The following is a 22,483-nucleotide window of genomic DNA, read 5'->3' on the forward strand; positions in this document are numbered from 1 at the left end:
AAATAATTGGCTGGGTGTTGTGGCTCATGCCTATAATCTCAGCACTTTGGGGAGTCTGATGTGGGTGGATTGCCTGAGCTCAGGGGTTCGAGACCAGCGTAGGCAACATAGTGAGACCTCATCTCTCTAAAAAACAAACAAAAAAAACCCCCAAAAAACCCCAATTAACCAGGTGTGGTGGTGTACACTTGTAGTTCCAGCTACTTGACAGGCTGTGGTGGTAGGGACTGCTTGAGCCTGGAGATCGAGGCTGCAGTGAGCTGTTGTGCCACTGCACTCCAGCCTGGGTGATAGAGCAAGATGCCACACAGAATGGCACTGCAATTGTCTCCTCTGTGTCTATATAAGTTTCATTGTTTTTCTCTTGGTCCAGGTCAGGCTGCCATCCGGGGGCTTGTGGCCGAAGGGCATCGTCTGGCTAATGTCATGATGGGGCCTTATCGGCAGGATCTTCTCGCCAAGTGTGACCGAGTGGACCAGCTGACAGCCCAACTGGCTGACCTGGCTGCCAGAGGGGAAGGGGAGAGTCCTCAGGCGCGAGCACTTGCATCTCAGCTCCAAGACTCCTTAAAGGTGAAGTCAGGAGCATGTCTCACTTTACTTTTTACGCTTCTTATTTTTGAAAGACAAGGGAAGGAAGAGACAGTTTTGAAAAATACATAATTTCTGGGGTCTAGGGAAAGTGAAAAGAGAGTGACCAAGGATATAAGGAAATCTAGAGCTTATTAGGAAAGAGCTTGCTGGTATATAGTAGCAACTACATTTGCGTTTTCCAAATTCTACTCAGTCAAGAGCCCTTTTGTGATTTTTGCTCTATCCACATATCATCTGTCCTTTTATTTAGCCAATATTTTTCTTAAAATGGACTCCTTTTTAAAACTTAAATTTATTTCAAAGAAAATTCTGTGGGCTGGGCATGGTGGCGCACACCTCTAATCCCAGCTACCTGGGAGGCTGAGGTGGGAGAATCACTCGAACCTGGGAGGCAGAGGTTGCAGTGAGCCAAGATCACGCCACTGCACTCCAGCCTGGGTGACAGAGCCAGACTCCATTTCAAATAAATAAATTAAAAAGTAAAAGAAAACTTTGTAACAATCCTGAAATCTTGGGTTGTATTTTTTCTATTATCCTTTAAAAGAAATGGATAATTATTAAAATAAAAACATTTGCTCATGTAACACCTAAAATTATCTCAGGTACCACCAGCCAATCTATACCACCCACCTTGGGAAACAGTGAGGGTGATGGAGACTTCTTTGTATAAATCCAGAAAACTTAAATTGGACTAAATGTGATAACTATGAAAAAGAGCTTTTTCATGGCTTCTAAGAATACTCTTATTTAGACCCTCATTGAGAAATTGATACATATATTTGTTATTGAGTTTTTCTAGAAAACATAACTAAAAAAATCTGGTGAAAAAAATTCCTTTTCTTGATTTATTTCCTCTTAAGACAATAAATTGGTTAGAAATTTGGCACTATATTCACAAAACAATCCTTAGAGTTACTGTGATCTTTATCAGGCCGCACCAGCACTGGCAATGTTGTGGAACTCTAGCTCATCTCTGGGCCTTCTTTGGGCTCAATCTCATAATTCTCAGTATCATTTCATAGAGGCCACCAAGAAAGGAAGTAGGATTCCTTGATTGAGTGAAACAGTCCTTAGGGACATGTGGGTCATGTCTTACTTCTTCTACTAGACCACTAATGTCTTAGAGGGCAGGATTCATAAATTACAACTGTTCTGTGCTAGCTCAGGGCTTTGTACACAGTTAACAATAAATATTTATTGAATGAAAGACTGAATGGATGAATGAATATGTAAGTGAAGTATGTAAGGGCATTAGTAGTTATGCTTTGGGGAGATATCTGGAAATTTTCATATGTAAATAATGTTTTTAAGGATCTAAAAGCTCGGATGCAGGAGGCTATGACTCAGGAAGTGTCAGATGTGTTCAGCGATACCACAACTCCCATCAAGCTGTTGGCAGTGGCAGCCACAGCCCCTCCTGATGCACCCAATAGGGAAGAGGTGGGTAAATGAGGTCTTCCATTTTTCTGTTGGCTTGCACTATAGGTATATGTAAAGGTGAAATATGTGATTACAGTAGACATCAGGATCAGTGGCTGGGAAAAGTAGATGAAGGGTAGAAGAGTAGAACAGGGAAAACCCTGTCACCTCTTATTTTAGTCTCCACGTATATCAATTAAATATCTTTAGTTGTGAGCAATAGAAGACCTGACCATCAGAGATGAAAACAACTGGGTTTATTTTCACCACAAACCAAGAAACATGGAAGTAGGTAGCTTTGGCATTGGTTCAGCAGCTAAATATCATGAAAGCTGGCATTTCTATGCTTTTCTAGGTCATTTTGGCAGGGTGTGGGATGGCATCATGTTAAAGGCAGGAAGAAATGAAGAATGGGGGTACTTCAGTCACTACTGTGCCTTTTGAGTCAGGATGATCTTTTTAAATCGATTGATGTCATTCTTATACTCAAACTCCTCTCTGTCCCAGAGTGAAGCCAGAGTGCTAACAATAAACAGAATTGCCAGTGATATGCTGGTAAGCCAACTCTCCAGGAAAACAAAAAACTCTGGTTTGTAACGTTTGTTGATTTCCATCATGTAAATACTCCATAGTGGCTGTTTCAACATGAAGTCACTGAAAGCAGAATTGGGAAGAGATGGACATGTTTGGCTCCTGTGAGCTGGCTTACAAGTGGTTTTGGCATACCACTGGATCTGGTCCCTGTCCATTTCTTTGCCCTTGTGTGGTGCCACTCTTCCCCCTCATGCTCTTCTAGCTACATCTATATGTAGCTCCTTGAATTGTATTCCTAGTGTGTGTTTATATGTTCTAACCTTGGAGCCTTTGCACCTGTTTCTTTCAATCTTCTCCAGATAACTATATCTATTAGTCCCTTTCTTTCTTCAGCTTTCTACTGAAATGCCACTTTTGGGCGACCACTAATTTAACAACCCCACCCCAACTACTATCCCCATGGATTTCTTAATCTCCATATCCTTAGCATTTATCAACTTTTTTTTCCTTAGCGTTTATCAACTTTTTTTTTCTAGATGGAGTTTCACTCTTGTTGCCCAGTCTGGAGTGCAATGGTGCAATCTCGGCTCACCACAACCTCTATCTCCTGGGTTCAAGTGATTCTCCTGCCTCAGTCTCTCGAGTAGCTGGGATTACAGGCATGTGCCACCACAAGAGACGGGGTTTCTCCATGATGGTCAGGCTGGTCTTGAACTCCTGACCTCAGATGATCTGCCCGACTTGGCCTCCCAAAGTGCTGGAATTAAAGGCGTGAGCCATCATGCCCGACTAGCATTTATAAACATTTAATGTATTTACCCATTTTTCATTTTTGAGTTGTCTGTTTCCTTCCCATTACCATGAAAGCTCAATGCAGGTAGGGACTTTATTCTGTCATTGCCTTATTCCTACTTCCTGGAACAGTGCCTGTTACATTGTTGGTGTTGAATGAGTGAAAATAGAGGCTTTTCTAGAAACTGTCCAGGAGAGCTTTGCTATGTCTCATTGGTTTGAACTCTGTCTCATGGCCACCCTAGCTGCAAAGGAGATTAGAAAAGCAAGTATTTGGTTTTCCAGCCTTTATAGTATTGACAGCAAAGGAGAAGGGGTTGGGGTCAGGTACCCAAGACAATGTAGAACTGATAGGTGGAGGTTTTTGTTATTATGTGCTGATGACCCCAATTTTCTTTCTGTAACCTGGGTTACTAGGCAGTTCAGCTCATTGTTCCCTTAGACTGAGATGATTTGCTATTTTTTTCATTCCAGACTTTTCTTTCAGACTAGTAGATACATCTAGGTGGGCCTCTCCACCTAGAGGCTTCCTAGTTACCTCAGCATATGTTGTCCTTCTGTTCTGTCTTCGAAGTTGGTGAGTTGTCATTGACTTTTCCCCTCCCTGACCCATTCATACAAATAAACAACTAAGATATACTCATGTAATCTCACTTCATTTTCTGTTCATATTGCCACAGCTTGAATTCTGTTCCTAGTCCCCCGCTACCTATATGACTGCATAGCTCTAACTGGTCTTCTATGACTTTCACTAGGCCATCAATAAAATAAAAATACAACCTGACTCTGACATTCACCTGCTTAAACCCTTCAGTGGGGCCTGCCCTTTCACAGAAGATAAGGCTAGAGCTCTGTGATCTAGCTCTGACACTTCCTATACCTATTTCCTACAAACCCCTCCCTCTCATTTCTGGCCCTAGCCATACCTAGTTGCTTGTGGCTTCCTGCATAGCCTGTCCTTCCCATGTCTTTGTTTTTTCTGTCTAATTATCTTCCCTTTCTTTTTTGGTGAATTCCTATTTATCCTTCATCCTATTATCCTTTGCTTCCTACATAGGTTAAGTGCCTTTTCTTTTGCTCCTATAATATCAGTGCTTATCTCTATTATTGTACATAGCACACTGTGTTGTAAATCTGTTTTTGTGTTTTTTTCTCACTGGACTGTGAGTTCCTTGAGATAAGGATATTGTGTCTCACTCATTTTTGTATCATCAGCATCTGGCTCAGGGTCTGGCACAGAGTAGGTGCTCAGTAAATTTTGGTTGAGTGACAAGAAAAGCAAGTTAAGCAGTTAGTTAAATCAGAAGGAGCAGTAATCATGGTCTGGCATTGAGATAGTCAACCAAGGATATTAGGTAGGTAGAAACCCAGGAGATCCAGAGTGTGGGAGACCAGCTAAGGTAAAAGAACTGAGGCCAGGGGAAGGAGACTAGGAGATCTGGGATTTTAGGCAGAGGTTCTGGGCATTAAATGGCAAGAATCCAAGTAGCTAAATCTAAACGAGAGGCCGGCGTGGGGAAGAGACTTGAGAGGATAGACACAGAACACTGGCAATGATAATGAGAACTTGCTATTGAACCATGTGACCTTTAGAGATTGTCTAGAGCCAGAACTGGTCTCCAAGTTAGGCAGGAGGAGACAAAAAAGAGGATGCATTCCACCAGGCAGCTCCAGACACATTCGTGTAGTGTATAAACCTGACCCAGTGCTGTTGGGAAGCATTAGTTCTAATAATGCAGTAAGTAATTCACTGAATGTGAAGACTAAATAACCCCCAGTCTCAAAAGATTATCTTCTAGTTTGAAGAAGATAAGCTTTTGCAAGAATCAGTTTTAATAATGTTATTCTAACAAATGACCAAAGATCTCTTGCTACTTAAGTAAGTTAAATAGTCCCCTTCATAGTATGCAACCTTGCACAGTGTCCATGTTGAGGGAAACATTAACTTTTTAAAAATTTGAGAGCTGAATGAACAATTAAGTAGATGGTTTTACATTTGGAGTTAATAAAAGTCAGTCATCCTTGCCCTAAGGCCTGAGTGTGAGCACCAGCTACCTTTTTTCCCTTGGAGGTCAAGGGCAGAGTTTTTACATTAATGGTAATGGGATATATGGAGGATGCTGCTCTGGGGAGGCTGGAGCTCAGTTTAGGATTGTGTGGATGTTCTGGGCTTTTAATGTACCCAGCCACCTACAATAGAGCCTGGAGTGCGTTTGACTGTCTTCTTCAAACTAGAAGATAAGCTTTTGAAAATGGAGGTTGTTTAGTCTTCACATTCAGTGAATTACTGCAGAGTATATAATGCTCCTGCTTGTACCTGGTAAGCACTGGTTGAGCTGAAAATTAAGGGTGTGCGTGTTCGTGTGTGCATGTGTTCATTTGCACATGATGGTGATGGCCAAACGTCTCGGGAGATCTATCAAGGCCAGGATTTGGAGTTTGTTGTTTTATTAACTAGGGTTTGATGTCATCTGTAAAGTCTTTGAGCAGTTGCTGCCTCTGCTTAAAGGAAGAGACTTTTTCTTAGGCTGCCTGACCCATTTTATTGAAATAAATGTTTGTAATGTCATTGTTTTTTCCTCAAGGTATTTGATGAGAGAGCAGCTAACTTTGAAAACCATTCAGGAAAGCTTGGTGCCACGGCCGAGAAGGCAGCTGCGGTTGGTACTGCTAATAAATCAACAGTGGAAGGCATTCAGGCCTCAGTGAAGACGGCCCGAGAACTCACACCCCAGGTTGGGTTTTGCTCACTCCTCATATCACTACTCATCATATAGTGTTCAGTAAAGAAAGTTAATTGCAGAACAATCTCTATACATTTTTTGTTTACTTACTGTAAGATGGCATAAAAAACACATAAGGGCTGGGCATGGTGGCTAACACCTATAATCGCAGCACTTTGCGGGGGTGAGGTGAGAGGATTGCATGAGTCCTGGAGTTTGAGACCAGCCTGGGCAACATAGTAGGTCCCTGACTCTCCAAAAAAAAAAAAAAATTAGCTGGGTGTGGTGGTGCATGCCTGTGAACCCAGCTACTTGTGAGGCTGAGGTGGGAGGATTACTTGAGCCCAGAAGCTTGAGGCTGCAGTGAGCTTTAATTGCCCCACTGTACTCCAGCCAGAGTAAGACCCTGTCACTGTCTTTATACATTTTCATAACGTTTGAATTTTTTTTCCATAAGGACTACTTATTAGTTTTGAAAGTAGAAAAAGTTAGTAAAGCAATCCCCTTGCCACATAGATGCTAACTAGGAGAATATTTGATAACCTTTTTTTTTTTTCCAAAATGGAGTTTTGCTCTTGTTGCCCAGGCTGGGTTGCAGTGGTGCTATCTTGGCCCATTGCAACCTCTGCCTCTGGGTTCAAGCAATTTTCCTGCCCTAGCCTCCCCAGTAGCTGGGATTACAGGCACCTGCCAACATGCCTGGCTAATTTTTGTATTTTGAGTAGAGACGGGGTTTTACCATGTTGGCCAGGTTGGTCTTGAACTCCTGACCTTGTGATCTGCCAACCTCGGCCTCCCAAAGTGCTGGGATATAAGGCATGGCTAGTAAGTTTAGGAGCAAAAGAAGATTGGTAAAAGAAAACAAAGCGGACAGTTATTAAAAGTCTACTGTGTAATAGATTTTCTTTTCTTTTTTTTTTGAGAGAGAATCTCACTCTGTTGCCCAGGCTGGAGAGTGCAGTGGCTTGATCTCAGTTTACTGCAACCTCTGCCTCCCAGGTTCAAGTGATTCTCCTGCCTTGGCCTCCCCAGTAGCTAGGTTTATAGGCGTGCAACACCATTCCTGGCTAATTTTTGTATTTTTAGTAGAGATGGGGCATCACCATGTTGGCCAGGCTGGTCTTGAACTGCTGACCTTAAGTGATCTACCCACCTCAGCCTCCCAAAGTGCTGGGATTATAGGCATGAGCCACTGTGCTCGGCTGAGTCCTCTGTGCTCTTGATGCTCAGTTTTTCATCTGTATAATGGAGCTAACTCCTTCCTAATGGCCTTTTTTTGGATTAAGAATATGCGTGTACAGCTTGTATCTTACCAGATAGTTAGCAAATGTTAATCCTTTTTTCCCCAAATGCTATACCTGACTGGCCAGGACCTCTTGAGCAAGTCACTTAAATTTTCTGAGACTTGGTTTTTGCATCTGTAAAGTAGAGATATTAACTGTCCTGCCTCTCTCATGGGGTTGTGGTGAGGATTTTTTTCTTTATATTATCCGTAAGTCAGTTTTGAGTAGTTTTTGGTATCTTTCTTGGTGCTTTTTAAGATGGAAGAGTTGACATCAAGTGTTTAAACATATGCCAGCTTTGTGTATGTTCTTCTGAAGTTATCAAGTGGACACTGATTTACTTTGTCACTTTATTACCTTCTTAAAATCAGGCTGTGATGGTAAAACCTTCCTGTGAAGGGCCCATTTTGGGGAGCTATTTATGAGACCAAACCTAATATGTTCAGCCTAAAAGGAGACTTGCCAGTTTCTAGCTTTACAGTGCCATCTGTAGGTAAAGAGGAGGAAGCTTGACTGAAGTTTTGTATTTGGAGCATGAGGGTGCTCTGGCATTTAAAGGTCTTTTGTCATTGTCAGGTGGTCTCGGCTGCTCGCATCTTACTTAGGAACCCTGGAAATCAAGCTGCTTATGAACATTTTGAGACCATGAAGAACCAGTGGATTGATAATGTTGAAAAAATGACAGGTAGGGTTTTCTATAAAGTTCTTGTTGTCTAATCCATGAGGAATGAGTTCTGAGAAATTAGAGCGGACTGGTTCTATTACTCGGCTGTAATTGAATAAAGGGCCGGTCATGTGCTTGGCAGTGTATTTGGCCCTGATTAAGGCTGCTGAGCAGTGGCGGCTTCTCATTCAAGCCTTGCAACTTTGTCAGAAGAGAGACTCTTTGAGCCTCTTTTATTTTAATGCTGCCCTCCTGGTGTGATGTTTATTGTCACCGTTCCTATCTTCTCTTGGAATAGTGTCTTTGTCCAGTCTGAGCCCGAATTTGGTTTCAGAGGCTGGGAGGCGGCGTTTGTGGATACAGTAAGTGTCCCTGTCATTTTCAGTGGGTTCACATTTCAAGGAACCACAATAGCTACCATTTAATACAACCTGTCTCAGAGTTTCCTCCAACTTAACAACTACGTAGTTTTTTAAAAAAGGAGAAACCAACCACCAGCAAACCTGTGTGTGTGCAATTGAAGTGGCACCTATGAATCGTCTTCATTCTCTGTAAAAGGAGAGATAGGAGAGAAGGGAAGGAATGAGGAATGTAGGCTTTTTGCCGTCCCCGAAAAACCTGCTGTGACTGGAGTCCATGGCAGCCTAAGATGAAAGTGGAATTCCTGAGGTGTCTGAAGAGAGGTAACAGGAATAAGAAACAGGCTGTTAGGTTACTGGAAGCCTCTGTGTGGCTCATCTTGGGCACTACAAGCTGCCAACAAGCAACAGATGGCTGGGGAGTGAGATGAGCAGGGAGAAAATATTCACAGATAATGTGGTGGTGATGCAGTGATGGTTTCAGACGCTTTCCTGTTTCCTTCCGATGTTGCATTTCTGGTTGTCTGGGGTGGATACAAGAAGGCTGGCAACCACGGTGGGTATAAATGCTGCAAGTCCAGATAGGCTTCTGGGCTATGTTCTCACTTTTTTTTGTTTGTTTGTTTATTGTGGTGTTTACCTGGAAGCTTTTGATTATGTAGGAAGAGCTTTGAGCTGAAGAAGAGAATACTCGATGTTATACTTTCTCATAAGAAACCTGAGTGGATAACAGTGTTTTGGAGTTTCTGTTCTAAATTGAAACTAAATTCCGTTTCTGTTTTCCTAACAGGGCTGGTGGACGAAGCCATTGATACCAAATCTCTGTTGGATGCTTCAGAAGAAGCAATTAAAAAAGACCTGGACAAGTGCAAGGTAGCTATGGCCAACATTCAGCCTCAGATGCTGGTTGCTGGGGCAACCAGCATTGCTCGTCGGGCCAACCGGATCCTGCTGGTGGCTAAGAGGGAGGTGGAGAATTCTGAGGATCCCAAGTTCCGTGAGGCTGTGAAAGCCGCCTCTGATGAATTGAGCAAAACCATCTCCCCGATGGTGATGGATGCAAAGGCTGTGGCTGGAAACATTTCTGACCCTGGTAAGCAATGCATAGTACTACAGCTCACCTCTGCTGAGAGGTTAACTCAGGAACAGTATTGAAGGAATGTGTACACATACACAGCCTGGGGGGCAAAAACTGTAGACACTTAGTTCAAGAATGCTAAATTAATCTTTTTCCATCCAAATCTCTGCAGTATCAGCAGGTTTGTTGTCTGTTAGTTTCTCTGGACCAACTTCTCTGTGCTTTTTTGGTAGGGGGAAGGGATGGAGTTTCACTCTGTCACCCAGGCTGGTATGCAGTGATGTGATCTCAGCTCACTGCAACCTCCGCCTCCTGGTTCCAGTGATTCTCCTGCCTCAGCCTCCTGAGTAGCTGGGATTACAGGTGTGTGCCACAATGCCTGGATAATTTTTTGTGGTTTTAATAGAGACAGGGTTTTGCCATGTTGGTCAGGCTGGTCTTGAACTCCTGACCTCAGGTGATCCGCCCGTCTTGGCCTCCCAAAGTGTTGGGATTATAGGTGTGAGCCACTGCAGCCGCCTTTTTTTTTTTTTTTTTTTTTTTTTAAAGGCACTTGGTTTCTCTTGTTGCCCCGGCTGGAGTGCAATGGCAAAATCTTGGCTCACTGCAACCTCCACCTCCCAGCAGGGTCAGCGATTCTCCTGCCTCAGCCTCCTGAGTAGCTGGGATTATAGGCACCTGCCACCACACCTGGCTAATTTTTTATATTTTTAGTGGAGTTGGGGTTTTACCATGTTGGCCAGGCTTGTCTCAAACTCCAGACCTCAGGTGATCCACCCACCTTGGCCTTCCAAAATGTTGTGATTACAGACGTGACCCACTGCACCCAGTCTGTGCTTTCTTAATATGGTCTGGCTAAATAGCCCCTCGCCCTATTCAGTCACTATTTTGGAAAATTGTCAAAAGATGCATGAGAACCAATTTACCATCCATTTAGTTCATGTAACTGGAGTTAACTTCTCTTATGCTTTTCTTAAAATGCTTTTTTTCTCTGTAAAGCATTCTTAATTTCTGTCAAATCTGGAGGGCTTAAGTTGATCTGTGGGTCTCCTAGGCTCTACACTTAAAGAAAATCTGGGTTTTCTTTAGGCGAATTTGGATCATATTTTCAGTACTATCACAGCAGATCATAATTGGAGCCACTCCTTTGGTTGAAATCATCTGAATTCCCTCCTGTTTTGAACATCTAATGTTTTCAGTCTCATCTATGAGTAGAATGAAGTCAATGCAAGAGTGGGAAGGAGGGACTCCCCTATCCATCTCTAATATCCTCAACCCATTATCATTTAGGACATGGTTGGTTTCCTAATTGGAGTTTCTAATAGTTTGAGTGGATTCCTGAATTCCAGGCAACTGGATAGAGTACTGCAGCTCAGCGCAAGGGTTAACATACTGAATGCCAAGTAGAGCAAAGGAGTAGAGAGAAAGGTGAGAAGTACTCCAGGGAATGTATGTCCAATCTGAAACTGACATCTCCCATGTTCTGAGTTGGGCAGGCTTATCTCTTGACTGCCTTAACATAAGACAGGCGATGGATGCCACCTGAGTCCAAAGTGTTCACGCCCAGGGATCTCCTATGTACTTGTTAGTTGTATAGCCAAGAAGGCACCCTGAACACTAAAAGAACAGCCAGTCTGTGATGCTTCCAACAGTCTGTAGGCCTCAGGGCATCTGCCTTGTCCTACGTCCCTCCCTCTTCAATCACTGCCCATGATGTTTGCTGGCAACTTCACATCCAGCTTTTGTTCATGGAACCAGTTCTTCTGCTGCACAGACAGTGCTTTGGGGCACTGACCCACCCAGCTGAAAATGAGGGTGTCTTGTTTTTAGGACTGCAAAAGAGCTTCCTGGACTCGGGATATCGGATCCTGGGAGCTGTGGCCAAGGTCAGAGAAGCCTTCCAACCTCAGGAGCCTGACTTCCCACCTCCTCCACCAGACCTTGAACAACTCCGAGTAAGTAAATTCAGAGATAGGGAGAACTGAGCAGGAAGGTGTTGAGATTGCAGCAAGAGAGAGGTAGATTGTGTTTTAGAGCCACCATCACTAGGTGGCTTCGTTTAGCTTTCATTTGAAGCTTAGTGGGAGGCAGATCTCGATGTTCATTCCTAAATCCAGTAGCATTATAACCTAGTGCTTATATGCATGGGTTGATAGGTGTGTGTGGTAGTGGCCTGCTTTGATGGGGGGTGGCTGGAACAGAGGAGCTGGCTTTGGTAAGTGTGGATGTGATGAGTGGTGAGGTAGTGCATTGTGGTAAAATAATCTTCACAGCTTGCAGTAAAGAGATTTTATGTGTTCTTAGTTGATAATGGTAGAACGGAGGTGGTTGAAATCTGATGTTGGTTCTTTCCTTTATTTGCCTTTTTTTAAGTAACAAAAGTAATACATGCTTTTAAAATTTTTTCCCCAACTATAATTTAAAATCTTTTGATACCTTCCCCACTACCCACCACAAGTACTGTGAATAAATTTTCCCATGGTGTAGGAAGAGGCTAGCTAGGCAGTATGTTGCAGATACAAATTCCAGAAATAGAAATAGTGTTTATTTCTAGACATTTATTCCAACTAACAGTATTAGAAATACCTTGACCTTGTAAATAACTTATCAAGGCAATAATTTGATTTACTTTCCCATATTTAATGTCTGTAAAAGATATTAAGTTTCTAAGTTGGTTGAAGACAAAATTAGGTCATTGCGTCCAGAGCTAAGGAACAGTGTTTCCCAGCCCTCAACACTTCCTTAGATTCTTTCCAGCAAAGCTCTTGGTGGGTATTTGGAGCTGGGAGAGAGGGCTGTTCCTGGGGAATGGCTTCTTATGTGAGCAGTAGAGTCATGCCATTTAGAATCTGAATCTTAGAGGTCGTTTGGTGTAGCTACCCCTCACTGACAGATGAAGAACCTCAGGCCAAGGGGAGAAGTTACTTGCCTATGTAGCTGCTTTTTGGTTGAACCAGGCCAGAACATACATCTTCTGTAGGGATTTTTTGCGAATCCTTCGTTTGGTAGCACTGTATATGCCTCCATGGGATGTACCAAAACAGTAGCTGCTAGCCATTTTTTTTTTTTTTTTTTTTTTTTGAGATGGAGTCTTGCTCTGTTGCCAAGGCTGGAGTACAATGGCATGATCTCAGCTCATGGCAACCTCTGCCTCCCGGATTCAAGCAATTCTCCTGCCTCAGCCTCTTGAGTAGCTGAGATTACAGGCACATGCCACATGCCTGGTTAATTTTTGTGTTTTTAGGGATGGGGTTTCACCATGTTGGCCAGGCTGGTCTTGAACTCCTAACCTCAGGTTATCCACCTGCCTGGGCCTCCCAAAGTGCTGGGATTATAGGTGTGAGCCACTGTGCCTGACTGCTGCTAGCTTTCTGTAGAGAAAATCTGCTTCTGTTGAGATTGAAACAGGTGGTCCTGTGGCTCAGTGTGGGTGGTCTTATGTGGAGTGAATGTGGGTGATTTTCTAGGGATGCTTTTTAGAAGAAAGAATTCCAGAGGGAAATAGTTTTAGGACTTTACTTACAACTTGTTTTCTCTTTTTTAGCTAACAGATGAGCTTGCTCCTCCCAAACCACCTCTGCCTGAGGGTGAGGTCCCTCCACCCAGGCCCCCACCACCAGAGGAAAAGGATGAAGAGTTCCCTGAGCAGAAGGCTGGGGAGGTGATTAACCAGCCAATGATGATGGCTGCCAGACAGCTCCATGATGAAGCTCGCAAATGGTCCAGCAAGGTAAGTGGTGAAGCATTTCTTGCTGAGAAAGGATGTCTTCTCAAAAGGGATGAAGGACCATGCACATAGCCCAGAAAGAAGAGTCTGGAGTCCCCCTCTCTCTCTGCTTTGGTTCCTTTGTTGCCAATCGCATGTTCCTCTTCTTTCCTGTGGTTTAGTGAGATGTTTCTGGTGCCTGATGGTTTCTCCTTCGAGCTGCAAAAGCCAGAGCTAGGATGCCTGTGATTTGAGAAGAGGGTTCCTATCTATCCTCTTTGTCCATTAGAGTGCCAGCTGCCTTGACCCTGGGCATCTGGGGTCTTTTAGAAATTGCTTATCTTTCTTGGAATTGCGAATGTTTTTAGATGCTACATTGCTAATTATCAGAGCTCCAAATATGAATTCTGTGGGCTGTGCTAAAACTAGATGAAATGTTTGCATTTTCTGTTTTTTTTCATAGAAGCAAGTAAATTGGTATCTTAGAAGCCATATGCTTTTGTCCTTTCTCAGAATCAGTTTACCTCTCAACTCAAGAGAGCTCCAGGCTGTATCTTACTCAGCAAATCTGAAGGTGTAAATATTAATGTGGTTGGTAAAAATATGGATGCTACAGCAGTCATGCCCCATGAAGAACTTTTGCCTATTTCCCCCTAAATGATGAAAAGTGAGTGGTAGCTTTTCTAGATAGGAGGAATATTATTACTAACCTTGCAGTGAAATGTAGTTCTTAGTTCTAAACTGTTTCTAATATGACCCTGGATGTTTATTCCCATCTATTTGCCTTTATTCTTTGCACATCCTCAAAGCTTTCAAGCTCTTGTATTGATTGTACTTCCTCAGGTACCTCCTGCACCTGCAGCTGATCTTGGATTTTTTCAGGCTGGGAAATTCACATTGGTTTTTAACTCTGTGTTTTTCTGAACTGTTAGCTGTGAGCCCAGGTTCTAAGAAGGAATGGAGACTTTGCTGGTGTTGGATCTGACTTGTAGAATTATTTATAATGGTATCTCTCCATTTGGAGCATGCATAACCCTGGGCTCATGTGGCAGAGTCCCACTGTGCATGGGGAGTTGGAGAGGGTGACAGTGAAGATTTTAAAGGAAATGTAAATTTCATTACAATGAACGAAGGTATACTATGCAGTGGAACACAAAATACACATGAATTATTGAAAAACAACAACTTAAAAGCAGACAGAGAGCATTGGCCCACATAGTTGGCTCACTCTGCCATTTGTGGCCAGAAGTCCTGAGCTCTGTCTCCTGAAGTGTGGAACATCAGGAGTTTGCTGACTTTGTGTTAAGTCAGAAGCTACTTGAACCATGTGTGTACTGGGGCTGAGGAGGAAGATGTATTTGTCTATCTGTCAATCTATCTGTTTTTGTACACTTTGGGACTCTGAACCTTAGCAGCAGTGAGCTGGCTTTTCTTCTGAGTAACAGAGATGGGTCTTGGTTGAGTGTAGGCAAAAGAGTTTGGATGGTACCTTAACCCCTCGTTGGCTCTGAATCCTCTGACTTCATTGTCACCTTTTGGAGTCAGGTTTCATGTGCAGGATAAGACTTTTAGGAGTGATAACAACCTCAAAGAAAATTCCATATAAACTACTTCCTCTTGAGTAGTTGAGATGTTTGATGTAAAGAACCCATGTTCACCATTCTTGTATAAATGGTTTGGGTTCACTGTGGCAGTTTTAAATTTTCATTCCACATTACTCTATTTTCAGCATCTGGCTTTTATAATCCCCATCCGTGCTTCTAAATTCATGTTCTCTCCATCATGATTCTCATTCTTTCATGAGCACCAGTTTTGGGCTTCTGTGAGCTCAGCTGCAGTTACCTGCCAAGTCCACATGTTATTCTATCTGTGAACTAGATAAGTCGAGTTTGGGGTGAGTTAGAACCCATTTTGCAAGAGATTTAGTTTGTACCAAAGGAGAAGCTTTCTGAGTTGGTACTAGCAATGGATGAATGAAGAGATGGTAGAAGCTTTGCCTTGGAAGACCTTGAGGGGATAAAGAGCTGGTCTGACGCGTGGGTGTTCCCTGAGATGGGTGGCTGATGAGGTGGCTTCTTGAGGCTCCTTACAGCTGGGTGATGGTGGGGTACTTAAATTATCTTCACTCACCATTGTGCTTGTTTTTCCTGCCTCTTTCCTAGTTTGGTATTCATTACCTCTGATGTACCATTTTTAATTCTGGGACTTTTAACTCATGAAGGAAATAATCTGTGTCTGGCAGCTGCAGAGCTGAGCCAGGTTGTCTCCTGTGTCCCAGGAAAATGTAGAACAGTGACCATATGATCCAGCAGTGTTCACTTTGTTCTGTTCAAAGCAACTTGTACGGTTGCATTTACTTTTTCTGTCTAGATTTCTTTTAAAGGTAATTGGCTACTATTGTTTGGTTGCTGGGCTCCTCAGGAATATTCTGATGTGAGAATCAATCTTGTCAAATTTAACTTTAGTAGCAAGTATATTAAAGAAATGAATGGCTGGGCACAGTAGCTCATGCCTGTAATCCCAGCACTTTGGGAGACTGAGGCGGGCGGATCACCTCAGATCATGAGTTCGAGACCAGCCTGGCTAACATAGTGAAACTCCTGTCTCTACTAATAATACAAAAAATTAGCCAGGCATGGTGACAGGTGCCTGTGATCTCAGCTACTTGGGAGGCTGAGGCAGGAAAATTGCTTGAATCTGGGAGGCGGAGGTTGCAGTGAGCCAAGATCGCGCCACTGCATTCCAGCCTGGGCAACGAGAGTGAAACTCCGCCTCAAAGAAAAAAAAAAAGAAAAAAAAAAAAGAAAGAAATGAATGCCACTAGCTTTCTTGGTATCAAGATTTCTGTGGAAACCCTTTGCCATTGGAGTTAGTACCTTTTCTTACCTCACCACAGGGTGGCTTGGGCTGAGTGGTGCTGGAGGCTGAGAATTCCCCCTTCTGTGGAGCTTGGTGCACAAGGCTCCTAGAGAACATGTTATTTTCCTTCTCGTCCTAGGCAGGCTTTGGTTACTAAACCAGCTGAAGCCCGGTTTCCCAAGTCCTATTGCTCTTACTAACACTATCCCTATTTCTCATCCTTCCCGCCATCCACAAAGCCGGGCATCCCAGCCGCTGAGGTGGGTATAGGTGTTGTAGCTGAGGCAGATGTGGCCGATGCTGCTGGGTTCCCTGTCCCCCCTGACATGGAAGACGATTACGAACCTGAGCTGCTGTTAATGCCATCCAATCAGCCGGTCAACCAGCCCATTCTGGCCGCGGCTCAGTCCTTGCATCGGGAAGCTACCAAGTGGTCTAGTAAGGTACTGATCAGCACCCCCAGTTGGGGGCTGCTCCAAATGCATCCAGCCATGTGCAGCCTTGACACATTGCATCACCATGATCTGTGCTGGTCCTGTGAGTCTGAGCAGGGCGGGCATCTGTCTGTCTGCACCATGTTGTTAGGACTGGCTTCACAAGTTTGACAGGTCTGCTAATGCCAGATTAATTGGATTGTATTTATGTTTGGGGGATGAAGAGAGATGGGGGTCACTTTTTGAAAGGATTCCTTTTCTGACTTTGTGGCCATCGTTGGAACTTTAAGCCTCTTGGGAAGCCGTGGATGCATCTCTCAATGACTTCCAGGGTCAGGAACCCTGTAGACCATTACGAGGTCACCTGGCCTGACCATTGAGGTTTGCCTGCTCCCAACTTACCTCAGTGATGGCTCAGGAAGAGTTGATGAGGGTGAGAGGCAGCTTTATATGGCAGGGTCTCGGGGGGAGGACTGCTTGCTGCCCTGCACTTGGCTATGTGGCAGATACTGGCCTTGATGGGAGCCCACAGAGAATGGGCTTCACTAACTGCTTGTCCAGGTATCTCAGTGGGAGGGAGTGGGAATGAGAGTAGGAAATGGAGTACTCAAGGCCACAAGACAGGCAACCATAGAACTTTGGCCTTGGGGAATGAACCAAAGCTAGTTTGGAGAGGAGGGGGGTGGGGGTGATCACTTTTCCTTTTAAAAGTGGCATGCTGCAGGAAGGCTTTGAAGAGTGATGGGTAGTAACTAACCATGGCACTATGCTATCTTCTAACAAAGGTCATGGGGTCCTGGAATGATCCTAGGTCTGCACTAGAAGAGGTAGACCCAGAGGATCCTCTCTAACATACCCCTTGCTTCCTGACTTCTTCCCATACCTGTGTTCTCTCCAGCCTCAATTACTGCCTGAGATGTTACACACCTTCCAGCATAAATGAGCTGCTTCATGGTGCCTGTGGAGGCCTCTCACAGAGCACCCTGTAGTGGTATGGTTTGTGTATGCCTCACTGCATTGTATAGAAATGAAGAGCATGAGGGGAAAAATGAGTAGGGCCTGGCCTTTTTAGCTAGTTTTGAACATCGCAGTTGCTATTATTTTGGGTTCTTAGCAGCCAAAAGAGGAGCTTTCATGAGAGGGCACAGAATAAATAACGTGTCTATTTCATTATGACCTATGAGGGTCTTAGTAAACCAAAATGCCAAATCTAAGATAAACTGACATTCCTTGGCATGAGGGTTCCATTTACAGCCTCAATCACGACTTTAATTTTCCTGATGCCTTCCCTTGCATCCTCTTAGCTGAAGATTCTGTTAACTGGAGTCTTAACTTAGCTGAGGGGACTGAAGAATTGATTCTTTACCCTTTTACATGTGAAGAATTAAAGCAACATGTTCTTTCAGGGTGACGGGACAAATAAGAGGCAGTAGAAGGATAGCCAGAGCAGGCTAGATCAGAAAATATCTTTTTTTTTTTTTTTTTTCCCCCATAAAGGCTGAGAATAGTTGCTTGAGGTTTGAAATTCTAGTTAAGTAGCAAGAGTCCTTGGCTGCTATTTGCAACAAGAGTAAGCATGAAGAGAGTGATTTCAGCATCTGGAAAGGCTCCTCTGTATTTTTCCCCTCAAGCCAGCTCTACTGCTTTCTCCCTATAGAAATGAAAGTGCCTGTTTAACCAACTCCTTGGGCCTGTTCCCAGTTTATTGATATGATTAACCCAGAGATGCCGAAGTGCTTGTTCAGTGCTGTGCCTGGGGTGCACATCTTGCCCTTTAAGAATAATATCTGGGTCTTCCTTTTTTTCAGTCAGGAAATGTCTCTCTCCCTCTCCTTCTTTCCCCCTCCTCTCCTCTTTTCTCTCTCTGTTTCTTGCACTGAGTGCTTGGGCGAGTACCCTGTCTCATTCTTCTTTTTTTCCTCTAGTGCTATCTGTATCACTCAAGAACGGCTCTTTTCTCCTCTTCTCACCCTTCCAGAGAGATGCTAGGATGGCAAGCTCCCTCCTCTTCTCTGTGCTTCTCCTTTCTTCCTTAACATGGCCAGAGCGTGGGCAGAGCTCACACTGTATCTTTGCTTCTCTCTAGGGCAATGACATCATCGCAGCAGCCAAGCGCATGGCTCTGCTGATGGCTGAGATGTCTCGGCTGGTAAGAGGGGGCAGTGGTACCAAGCGGGCACTCATTCAGTGTGCCAAGGACATCGCCAAGGCCTCAGATGAGGTGACTCGGTTGGCCAAGGAGGTTGCCAAGCAGTGCACAGATAAACGGATTAGAACCAACCTCTTACAGGTACTCGGGGAAAGAAGCTCTGTGTGTGTGTGTGTGTGTGTGTGTGTGTGTGTGTGTGCGTGCGCGTGTGCGTGTGTGTGTGTGCGTGTGCGTGTGTGTGTGTGCGCGCGCAAGAGGGTATCAGAGGGAAAAGCAAGAGAAAAACTAGGTGAGTAAGGAAGAAAGAGGCACTTCACTAGAGACAGAAATAGCAGAAAGAGGAAATAACAAATGTGCTGGGAAAGACAGATTCAGGAAAGGTGACTTCCTAATCAAATGAAAGAATGTGAATGCTTCCATTTCTGGAGAAAAGGATTGTACTGACTCTAGAGAAAAAACAAGTGGAATTCTGCTGCTTATTTATTGAGTGTCTTCTCTGTGCCAGCCACTAGGAATACAGAGGTAGGTAAGTCTTGCCTTTATGGAGCTTGTGGGCAAGGCAGAGAAACATACCAAATTAAACTTTCTCTTTAGGTATGTGAGCGAATCCCAACCATAAGTACCCAGCTCAAAATCCTGTCCACAGTGAAGGCCACCATGCTGGGCCGGACCAACATCAGTGATGAGGAGTCTGAGCAGGTATGTGGCAGCTACTTTTGGTTTCTTGCTGGCAGCTTCTGTGCTGTTTTGAAGTAATTTAATTCAGCTTTTGGGAAATTTTACCTCTGAATTAAGTATTCAGTATGTGGGACGCACTCAGACTCTTTCAGGAGGGGAAAGTCTGTGTTGGATAGATATATCAGAAATTTGGAATTGGGGCCAGATGCGGTGGCACATGCAGGTAATCCCAGCACTTTGGGAGGCCAGGGCGGGAGGATTGCTTGAGTCCAGGAGGTCAAGGCTGCAGTGAGTTGCGGTGAATAGACACTGGAGGCCTCAAAAGAGGGTGAGAGAGTGAGACCCTGTCTCGAAAAAACAAACAAAACCAAAAAACCAGGAATTGAAAGCCAGGTGTGGTGGTATGCACTTGTAGTAACAGCTTCTGGGGAGGCTGAGGCAGCAGGATCATTTGAAACCAGGTGTGGAGTTCAAGACGAGCTTGGGGAATATAGCAAGACCCTATCTTAAAAAAAAAAAAATTATTTGGAATGGGAAGTTAAGTTCTTGGGCAACATTTGTCATTTTACAGATTGAAACAGGTGTGGAGAGGTTAAGCATCTGAAATAACACTATGGATCCGTGGCAGTTAGGACTCTACTCAGTTCCTCACCCCTGGAATAAGTTTGGCTGTTTTCAGGCCTCAAGTGCTTGTTCACTCCAACTCACTGTATGTTTTTGGCTGGAGAGAATGTCTGCTTTCCAGCTCTCTGGGTGTTAGTGCCTCAGGGAGGCTGAGTAGTGCAGCCTTTTCAGGGACATGACGTAGTTAGGCCTGTGCTGAAATTGAAATGGTAGCTTAAAGGAGGTGCTTCCCTTATATTCTCTTGAGGTTTCTCTGATAGAGATAGAAATAAGGAGGCTGGGAAGATTCTCTCAAGCACTGCTTCCTGCATATACCTTGGCAATCACCTCTTAAAGTTTGTCCTCCTTCCTGGAATTGTGGCCCAGGTCTTTCAGGAAACCCTCATTTGAGCACCCCTTACTCTCCTTATTTCCCCTCTGGGAGGCCCTATTCTGAGCCAGATTCCCAGATGGACTGCCTACACAGGGCTCATCACACATGCGGTAAGGTGAAGCACTGTATTAGGTGTTATGGGAGTTTAAATACACCATCCCCCTGCAACCCTTGGGGAACTCAAAAATAGTTTGAAAGAACAACTGTTTCTGATCTCTAGACCAGGATATAGGGGCCTGGGGCACTTTAGAGGAAATAAGGCAGCCTCTCTTCTTGGTGCCATTACAGTTGCTTCTGCTACCATATTCTAACCCAACAACTCTCACCCTAATCCTCTCTTCTCCCAAACCCCAAGAACTATATCTTCACATCTAACTTCCATATATTTTATGCAGGATTTGGGCACTAGGCTGTTTCTCTATCATGTGATCTCTTCTGTCCAAAGAAAGGTGGAAAAAAATGAGGAAGGAAGGATAATGACATTCAGGCTTAATCACAGACTTAATCAATTAACCAACAAAAATATGCCTTGAGAATATCTATTGAGTTCCATTAAAGATTCCAGTTAAAAAAGGGTAGAAATTGACAGTATTGTAAAACAGAAAAAACACAGGACTGTCCGGGAGGCTGAGGCAGGAGAATCGATTGAATCAAAGAGGCAGAGGTTGCAGTGAGCCAAGATCGTGCCATTGTACTCCAGCCTGGGCAACAAGAGCAAAACTCCATCTCAAAAACAAACCAACCAACAAACAAATGACTGTAAGTCAGAAGTCTTGAGTCCTAATCCTCACTTCATGAATCACTCTGGGCCTCAGTCCCTTTGCTGACCAAGTGAAAAGAAAAATTCCTGATGAGGAATTCCAACCCACAGTTACACTTGTCAGAGCCTGTAAAACTGAGTGTACAAATTTTATGCATGTGTGCATTTTTTCTGGGGGAGAATTCACAGCCTTCATTAAATCCTCAAAAGATATATGACTCAAAAATAGCTAAGAATTACTGGGCTGATGAATTGCCAAAGTTCCTTGACTTTCTATGGTAGAGTAACAATGTGAGTTCAGTCCTATAAGTTTATATGTTTGGAAGATTAACTTATTTAGATTTTCATGGGTTTATAAGGTGGTTGGGTTGATTGGTTCATTTGGTGGTTTTAAAAATTCATTGATTAAGGCCGGGCGCGGTGGCTCAGCTCAAGCCTGTAATCCCAGCACTTTGGGAGGCCGAGGCGGGTGGATCGCGAGGTCAAGAGATCGAGACCATCCTGGTCAACACGGTGAAACCCCGTCTCTACTAAAAATACAAAAAATTAGCTGGGCATGGTGACGTGTGCCTGTAATCCCAGCTACTCAGGAGGCTGAGGCAGGAGAATTGCCTGAACCCAGGAGGCGGAGGTTGCGGTGAGCCGAGATCACGCCATTGCACCCCAGCCTGGGTAACAAGAGCGAAACTCCGTCCCAAAAAAAAAAAAAAAAAAAAAAAAAATTCATTAATTAAATATTGGTGACACCTGCAATCCTAGCACTTTCGAAGGCTGAGGCGGGTGGACCATGAGGTCAGCAGATCGAGACTATCCCAGCCAACATGGTGTAACCTCATCTCTATTAAAATACAAAAATTAGCTGGGCATGGTGGTGTGTGCCTGTAATCCCAGCTACTTGGGAGGCTAAAGCAGGAGAACTGCTTGAACCAGGCAGTCAGAGGTTGCCGTGAGCCCAGATGGCACCACTGCACTCCAGCCTGGTGACAGAGTACGACTCTGTCTCAAAAAAAAAAAGTATATATATGTGTGTGTGTGTGTGTGTGTATATATATACACACATTTGTGGAATACCTCCTGTGTGCCAGGCCCTATCCTACATACTGGGGGTATAACAGTGAACAAAATTGACAAAAATCTACTTTTTATAACTTAAATTTTACTGTGAAGACAAAAAAAAAAAAACCAAAAATCTCCCAAACAACCTAGGTAAAATATATAGTGTATCAATTTGTGATGATATGTTCAATGGAAAAAATAAGGCCAGGCACGGTAGCTCATGCCTGTAGTCTTGGCCCTTTTGGAGGCTGAGGTAGGAAGATGACTTGAGCCCAGGAGTACAAGACCAGCCTGGGCAACATGGTGGAACTCCAACTCTACAAAAAAAATAGCAATTACCCAGATATGGCAGCTATAACTGTAGTCCCAGCTGCTCAAAGGCTGAGGCAGGAGGATCG

The 22,483-nt window shown here is 43.9% G+C and overlaps 1 protein-coding gene across 4 annotated transcripts in view; it reads left to right on the top strand.

The window, feature by feature from the left end:
• The window catches only part of VCL (vinculin), a 126,647-nt gene that overhangs the window by 101,570 nt on the left and 2,594 nt on the right, over nucleotides 1-22,483 (top strand). For 2 of the 4 annotated variants that reach the window (XM_032256135.1, XM_032256134.1), the window contains exons 12-21: nucleotides 374-573; nucleotides 1,906-2,034; nucleotides 5,925-6,074; nucleotides 7,922-8,030; nucleotides 9,159-9,461; nucleotides 11,277-11,401; nucleotides 12,991-13,176; nucleotides 16,251-16,454; nucleotides 18,532-18,735; nucleotides 19,189-19,293. In XM_032256135.1, the coding sequence (XP_032112026.1) occupies nucleotides 374-573; nucleotides 1,906-2,034; nucleotides 5,925-6,074; nucleotides 7,922-8,030; nucleotides 9,159-9,461; nucleotides 11,277-11,401; nucleotides 12,991-13,176; nucleotides 16,251-16,454; nucleotides 18,532-18,735; nucleotides 19,189-19,293 (1,715 nt within the window). The remainder of the gene's footprint in view (nucleotides 1-373; nucleotides 574-1,905; nucleotides 2,035-5,924; nucleotides 6,075-7,921; nucleotides 8,031-9,158; nucleotides 9,462-11,276; nucleotides 11,402-12,990; nucleotides 13,177-16,250; nucleotides 16,455-18,531; nucleotides 18,736-19,188; nucleotides 19,294-22,483) is intronic. The other 2 variants (XM_032256136.1, XM_032256137.1) reach the window with 1 other exon arrangement.

This window comes from Sapajus apella, unplaced genomic scaffold, assembly GCF_009761245.1.
Source record: "Sapajus apella isolate SASKATOON/1434 unplaced genomic scaffold, GSC_monkey_1.0 scaffold94, whole genome shotgun sequence".
NCBI classification, from domain to species: Eukaryota; Metazoa; Chordata; class Mammalia; order Primates; family Cebidae; genus Sapajus; species Sapajus apella.